This window comes from Clavelina lepadiformis, chromosome 6, assembly GCF_947623445.1.
Source record: "Clavelina lepadiformis chromosome 6, kaClaLepa1.1, whole genome shotgun sequence".
Lineage (NCBI taxonomy): Eukaryota > Metazoa > Chordata > Ascidiacea > Aplousobranchia > Clavelinidae > Clavelina > Clavelina lepadiformis.
Genome location: NC_135245.1, coordinates 2147084 through 2155408, shown reverse-complemented (window position 1 = coordinate 2155408; position 8325 = coordinate 2147084). Strand labels below are relative to the sequence as shown.

General features: G+C 37.8%; 1 protein-coding gene across 1 annotated transcript; it reads left to right on the top strand.

The window, feature by feature from the left end:
* Window positions 1-1520: 1520 nt before the first annotated feature.
* Window positions 1521-7091, top strand: LOC143461669 (uncharacterized). The gene is made up of 6 exons (XM_076959484.1): window positions 1521-1970; window positions 2196-2327; window positions 2533-2699; window positions 2996-3107; window positions 6107-6310; window positions 6750-7091. The coding sequence occupies exons 1-6, from the start codon at window positions 1567-1569 to the stop codon at window positions 6916-6918; spliced, it is 1188 nt and encodes a 395-aa protein (XP_076815599.1). The 5' UTR covers window positions 1521-1566; the 3' UTR covers window positions 6919-7091.
* Window positions 7092-8325: the final 1234 nt, after the last annotated feature.

Genomic DNA, 8325 nt, shown 5'->3' with positions numbered 1-8325 from the left:
GGATTCAAGCAAGGCACAAGTGGATCTCGTAAAGGGCACATAGCCTAAGAAAGCATAAAATCATGTATGATATGATAATCTTTATCATAGAATCATCTGTAATAAAAAAATCATTGTAACAACCGAATTCGAAAAATAGAGTTTGTTTTTTAAACAGGAGGATGATCTGAAGAGGAGGCGGAAAGGTGAGTAACGAAATTTTTGTAGCTTAGCTATCATCTATAGCCTAAAGATGCGGAGGTCCGGTTATTGAGGTATCGTGCTAGCTTATTAGTTGTGGAGATTCGAATGTCCCAGTCGGAACGTAAAATAATTCGAAAGCTGGCTGTTATGGGACAAATGTCGAACATGATCCAAGTTAATGAAGCGAGCGCTACATCATTGAGTGCAGAGTGCAATCTCAATTGCGCTTTGTTGCATTGTGCAATTCAGTTCTGATATGCAATGTGTGGCGGCATCGCCACGTTTTATTGCGTTCTAATGCCACTTTGTCATGTTCCTTTAAGTTACGTATTGTTGCTGAGACTACCGCACGTGTTTTAATTAATCAACGTGTTCAAGCCGCATTGTTTTATTGGTTACTTTTCTCCTTCTTGCTATTTGAACGTGTGCGTCAAGGCTTTTGGACGTTCACAATCATTTGGTTTACGTTCGACAGTCCGCTTTTTTCTAACCCGATCGCTGGTAATACAAGTTGGCATTCGCGTTTAACTGTTTCTATGTTTGATTTCTGTGCTGACAGAGAAGAACACGGGACCTTACCTTATGGAGTCAACTAAACATCCACGTATGGCTACAACTACTCCGGTAATACAGCAACACAGAAAACAGGCAACAGTTTACAACCGAACACCTGGACAGAAGAGATTTATGGACGGGTGCTTGGCCAAAACAGACGAGCTCCTCTAGACCTTGTGACAACTGCGTCCAACGCACAACTTTTGCTCAAGGACACATGTTCGCCATCGAATTTAATTTACGAGGTAATGTTACCGATCGCATCACAGGGCCGGCTGTGAACAAGCTTTTTTAATAAAACAGACATTTTCTAACTTGTTTAAAGAGTGCTGTTGAAAACGCGATTTTTTTTAAAAGTCTACGTTTGATTTTAGTAATTTATCAAATATTTGCATTTTCTGTAATTCATGGTGATCACTTTTACAAACCAACAGTATATGAGTATCTAACATCATTTTGAGTTTGTTTGATATTATTCTTTGCCATATGTAGGCCTAGTTCAAAAGCAAAGAGTATTAATAAATTATTTTATTACTACAATGTGTGAATGCAAATAGGACCAAGGTTTAAAATTGTTTTAGGGTTTAAGAAACAAAAAAACATTGTATGACATCGAATTAGTTTTCAATAAATGGAAATTAAAGAAGGACGACACTTTATTGATTGTCATGTGCCAACGAGAATAAGTGAAAATGCTGTCACAAACACATTAGAAATGGAAAGGGCAGGTATTGTGTGAATGTCTTGCCTGAGGCAGTTAAAACGACAACGTCGAAGGCTGTACACAGGTTACAATCGGTTTTTAGTTGTTGTTCAGCAGGTCCAACGATGAATCCCGCGTCCAAGCAGCGAAGAGTACTGGTATCATTTGGAGCCGTAGTTTGCCTTATCTACTCGTTACATATTACTTTAAGGACTTTGTTTCAAGCGGCTAGACACTGTCCAGGAGGGACTATTGTCAAACAAAGTTACGAAACGAGACTGACTTACTCAGCAATAGTCAACGCGAGCAAACTCACTAATTTTGCAGGTTTCGATAAGAACCCGACGTACAAAAGGCAGCCTTTAGCAGAGGATATCAGGACAGATTATTTCAACTGCATTGACTTCGATAAACTTCCCCAAACCGAACAAGCAATCGCTGAAAATACAAAAGGAAATAGAGGGATATCTTTTATGAAAGTCAAAATCGATGATGTCATTATTGCTACTGTCTACAAAGAAGCGAGCAGGTAATGGTTGTCACGATAACGTCAAGACAACTGTTTTTACAACAGTGATAGATTTCTTTTTTTGATTACGATTTTGTTTGAGTGTTACAGCTATTTCGTTAGTTCGAATATTGTGCCTTATAACCTGTGGCGTGTTTTTATTGCAAAACACAACAACTTATCAGGTGTGTTGGAATACGTAACTTACACATAACAGCATGTGAGGTTTAGGAAATTTGTTTCTAGAGTTTTGCGAACATTTGCTGATGAATACAAGTACAATACAGCAAAAAGAGAGATCGAATTTCTCACCAAACTTCGCGGCTTGCCCGGAATACCTCGTTTGTTTGGTTCATGCGTAACAGAGAATAGAGTGGGGTTGGTGCATACAGGCCCTTTGTTACCAACTACAATTTTGTTGTTGATTGTTTTGTAACGTTACATGGGCTCCCAACATTTTAGTACTATGTTTTAACAAATTTAACTGTTTTGTGATTTGCCAATGTAAATCCTGGTCAGCTTTGTTTGTCGGTCTGAGCATTGCCTATATAAAAACCTTAGCAAGGATTTATGTGTTGTACAGATACATTGTTGAAAGAATTACTGGATACACGTTCTGCAATGACAACGGAACAACCGCTAATTGTTCTAGCGGGAGGTTTTTATTGGAGTCTGTTGCCGCGTCTCCCGACCCACCTTTGGCTGCTTTGAGACTAGCATATACGACAACAAGACTGTTTAAGTTGCTGGGTGAGACTGACACTTGTGGTTGAGACTTTACCAAATTTGGGTGACAGTTCAAGTCACGAACTATTCATCCCAAAACGATTAAACCCAGAACGTCTGAACCGAGGACGACCCAACCTACATCTGTAGGTTGAATTAACCAATCACCAATATAAGTTACTTTGTGTTTTATGAGCAAATTCACTGCCCGTGTGTAATATCCCGTAGCTATAAATAGCCAACGATTAATTGTCAATCTTAATGTCAGGCTACCCTTTTATGATTGCCACAAATTTACACTTCGACTTTTTTTTTTGCAGAAGAAAGACATTTATTCTTTGAGGATATATCAGGGGTCAATCTTATGTTTTCTCCGGATTTCGAAATTTTTTTAGTTGATGCTGATTCGCTCGTTTTTTACAACGATTCAAGGTGAGTCCAAGCATATCGTTTCAATGAGACGAAAGTTACTGTATAAACTATCTTAATGGACGAAAGGTTCAGCGCATAACCCAGTTGATATGTAGGCTACCGTCAATAAGTCGTCATATTTTTGTTAAAAAATAAAAAGATGAAAGCTCTAAAAACCATTTCTATACTGATTCATGTAAGTGAAGGTGTCTTTATTCCTGAATAACTAAAATTTTCCAAATATTTGCCGGACTTAGTAAACGTGCCTTTGCTATAATTGGTATAACTTCTAGTCCTAAATGGTAAAACCGATCCTAGCCTAGCCTGCGGACCTAAACCGGTAAAGGTTCTAGTAAGGTGAATAGTTCACACAGAAAATTGGGGGGAAAATGCAGCCAAATACAGAACAAATATTCGAAACTGCCATCAATTAACACCAACAGTCTTTCGTATACAGTTGTCAAAACTTAACGAGTTTTCCAAACCAACGGATAAATTCATGACGGGTCGGCTGAGCCCATGCAATCTCTTAGGATCCTATCGCTGTTGATTTCAAATACAATCTGATTATGGTTGATTAGCCTAACATGTATCTTTGGTTTTGGTCGTTGTGCCTCTTCCAGCGCCTTCTTTTCCGGTGTAGATGTTACTACAGCGGATCTACGCTTACGAAAACTTTGCTTTTTCAACTGCGGTTGAGCTTTGGGGAACGAAAGCACCATCTGGGGAGAAAGAGTAACTCCATCATCTAGTGCTGTCACTGACAAGTTGACACTAGAGGGATCTTCAGATGAAGTGGATAGAGTATCAGGTGCTATGAGTGCAGCAGATGCTGATCCACTAGCAGTAGATGACGAAGGTACATCTTGCGGACAATCCCGGTCTGTCACATAGCTTGCCATGTAATCGTCTTCAGTAAAAATGTTACTGTTAAAATGGCGAAATGCCACAAACTCTAAAACCATTCTGGATGTTGACTGGTGTTGCTGCGGAAGGTAGAGCCAGTTTTACAACATGTGGAATATCATTGATAGACATTGATTTTCCTGGGTGGCTCTTCATCCAGTTATCACAAGATGAATTTACGTATTTTTTGAAAGGTACAAAAACGGTTCTGTTAAGAGGTTGCATTTTGTGAGAACAATGTGAGGGCAGAGTCAAGAACACCACACCATTTTCTCGACATATAATTAATCAAATCAATAGAAAGGTATAACGGATGATTGTCCAAAATTAACAAAACTGGCGAAGATTTCGAAAACTTTGTAACAGCCACAAAATGCAGCATGAACAACAAAAAGTCGTCAGACTGCATCCAGCCACTTGGATTGGCGGAACCTACCGCGCCTGCAGGAGCATTAGCCAGAAAATGGTCATGAAATCGGGCCCTAGGAAAAACAAAAAATGGTGGAATTGTAACCAAACTTTTTCTCAGCCAGGAACCTTCCCGCTTTACAGCTAGTCAATTAGCTCTGTTTGCTTTAATAACTTGTAATAGCATTTTCTTAAGTAAAAACAATCATCCTCTTGCTATCAAACCCAAACATAACTAAACCCAAGACTCTATACCCGAGCGCAACACCACACCAAAACAAATTCCACGCAATCATAGAATCAACGTGGGCCGCTATACACCAATTAGGCCCTAGGGGTCGCGATGCGAGACGTCACAAAAGATCGACTAAAAACACGTGTACAAATAAATAAGTAAAATACAGCATCACGTGAGCAAACCTAAAACCTGACAAGCATGCATACAAATGACACAACGCGAATAAAAATAAGAGCTGACTCACACATTTAACTAGATTAAAATATAGGAGTAGTGCGAACAAACGATACGGTGGCTATAAAACGGGTGCATAAAATAATCCCGTGACAGAATCATGTTGCCACTTGCACTGACAACAATATGTGACAGTTACAAGCTTCCCCCTTTCTCCAGATGTGATGGCTCCCACTTGTTTCAAACCTTTTTCTGCAACAATACGATCAGGTCGCTGCACTGTTGTGATGCCAGGTTCGTCGACATTATACATTTCATAAGGACGAAAGTGGTTTGTTTCCAGAACTTCACCCAGGTTATCAAAAAACAAGCCAATATTGGTGCGATTAAAACTTGTAGCCCTCGAAAGACTGTATGCTTCTGGTTTGCGGATTGATAGGTTTTTATTTCTTCTTATAAATCCACTGAACCAATCTGGTCCAGTAGTTTGTGAGCGGGGTGAGTTGTTACGCGCTGTATCTTTTTACCCCGTACCGGTCTTGACTGGTAATTCCCTGCTGAAGGTTTACCACAACTGGATACATTTGAAAGGCTATTTGACACATAAACTAGCATAATTCAGCATACTGAAAAATCCCACGCTGTTAAAAACAGCTCGCACTTAACCCGAGCAGTCAATTTTTAAAACAAGCTCAAAATTATCAAACTAACCCTCCTAACCTTTTCTAACTTCACAACCTTTAAAAAAAACAACAAGTCCAAACTTTCCAGAAGTGAAAGATAGTTACGTAATGAATATTTTAATTGAAATCAAGCGGTTTAGATCAATTTATTTTTGTTTTTATAAGGGTTGTAACAACCCGCCCCTGTATCATTTCACCCCGGTTCACAGTGTTAACTGTTAATAATATACAAATGTACAGTACATGAACAATATACAATGATTATACAAAATATACATGACTCATTTTATACAGTGTTAATCTATGTTAATGATGTGGATAAAATACATATGGATTCGGTTTTAAACATTCTAAGCGTTTGGAACACGAGTTCAAATTACAACCATATTGCAATCGCTTTTAGGCTCTTAGCTATAGCCTATACCGAAATAAGTATAGCAATGTCTACATTGACATATAAATATTGCGATAACTTTATCAACTTAAATCTAAAATGGCTTCGTATGTGCTTGGTTTGTACCTTGGTGTTTTCAGACATATATTAGTTTGTCCTCGATTTGGGGTGAAGAAGTTATAGATGCCATAAATTGATTTCTACTTTCTCTTGCCAGGTTGTTCTCAAAACTTCTTTGCACGTCGCATGAACACTGTCCCGGACCCAGTGGAAACCTTTGGGTTGCCGAATCCCTTAATGCTAGGATCTATAAAACGTGCAAAGATTTCTATGGAATTTGCGAGTACGGTCGATGTAGGGGTTTTGATGTGTCCTTGCACGCCTGTGGGATGTCAGAATGGTATTTGTGCCACTTGGGCAAGTGAGTAAGAGTTTGGGCATTTTTATATTTTGTAGATTTAACGTTATTATAATTAGGTTTTACGCCAACAACATCCCTACATAATATTCAGGTATCACTGTTGTTATAAGTTTTTTTTCTTTGTTATGCCTGAGTGATTGTGCTGCTAAATCCTCCATCCGGGCAATAAAAACTTATTGCTTTCTTATGTCTTGCTCTGTCATTGTGATTAGCGTCATTCACTCATTCTATCGCAGTACTGCTGGAGTGTCACCGTTTCATTGTCTTTAAATACAACCCATTAAAGTTAACCGCGGGTCTGTTCAAACTAACATCAATTAAACTCGGTAAAATGATGTTGCCGTTGTATGAAGGTAACATCTGAAACGGAACATGCAAGCATGGTATTCAGATTATCATTTGTTTGTGGCGGCCAGGTTTTGAAACATTTGATTTACAGGTTCTTCGAAAACACTTCTCCGCATATAAAAGACAAGTACGAATCAATGTGCAAGTGTCTCCGCCAGCCGTTTCCGCAATTCAGATGCACATTTGAGACGGCCACTGGAATTCTCCACGCGTTATTGGAAGAGTACATTAATGAAAAGACGCATATCGGAATACGATAGTGATTGATTTTTTGTGCTTGTGTGTTTTATTGCATGCGCATCTTATTATGCTGAAGGAATCGTAACAAATGTTCAATTGCCTTTCCGCAAGCCTCAAGGGTCAAATTATCTAAATTTGTTTATGCTTTTTATTTCTCTGTTATCTCGAAGCATCAATACAACCCAAAGCAGAATTAATTGCTTTATTTGCGTCGCAAAACCCTGGAGTGTAACTCAAGTCTGTCTCATATATATTTCGTTTCATTTTCTGACAGCGTAATAATCAGAAGTGGTTTAAAGCGCAAAGCTTAAAGATCCACAACTTGCATATGTTGAAGTTGTCTTGAGCGTAAAGTAATTGGAATTAGATGTGGAAGCTATTTTCCGAAGGAATAACTTTAAGTTATATAAATTAGATTAATAACCTCGGTCATTGAAAGTTATAAAAAGATCACCAGAAATAGCCACACATTAACTAAATTAGAATCGACAATTTTATTTTAAGGTAGAGAATTTGTCATGCGACAAACTATAAAAGAAATTTTTCATCAATATTTTATAGAAACTTTTATTCCTATATTTGCCAAGCTGCATGATAATGTAATTTTTTGGGATTTTTAAAATGCAACTTTTCGGCAAACTAACCATAGCGAAAAGGAACTAATTTCTCTTTCATTCTTTAAAAACTTTAAACTCTTTCTTTAGAACGAAACTTACAAAATCTATGAAAATATTTAGTTTGGAAATTTATACGGAGAATCTATCGCTTATTAACCAAGTATAAATTCATTTTCTATATGGTCTTAAACAGTAATGTGGATAAAAATAGATTCTGTGCTGGTAATTGGGATTTTCTTGCCGTTCGCCTCATGCATAAACTTTCGCATCAAGATCGTGATCTCTGTACATTCGGCTTTTGGGGAAACTTAATTATTTTTATACGGTGTTAAATTGGATACAATTTTAATTTGCTTTTGCCCTAAACTAAAAGCTGACAACACTTTCATTGACATTCAAGCAAAGGTGCGTCTTTTGAAATTGTCTTGTTTGTCATGGTATAAGCGCAGATTATAAGGTAGCATGCACGCAATGAAAACTGATGTTTATTCTTTGAAAAAAATATGTTATTAAACTTGCGCTTTGCAGCGAAAAGTACGTCTAAAGTTTAAAGGGTCGCGCATAAAAATAAAGAGTTATTTCTTTCTCGATAATCGCTAAAGTTCGGCAAGTATGGCTTATAAATAATGCAGCCGACATGCTTACACCGTATTTAGTGTAGATCTAACTTGCCGAGCGGACTCGTATGTTTAACGAAGACATGTTGGCCACCACAACTGATAAAAGTTACAATAAAAAAAAGATGCAAAAGTCATTTGGAAAAGATATTGTCAGTTGTGACTTAGAGAAAGTTTTAGTGGTGTTATACAT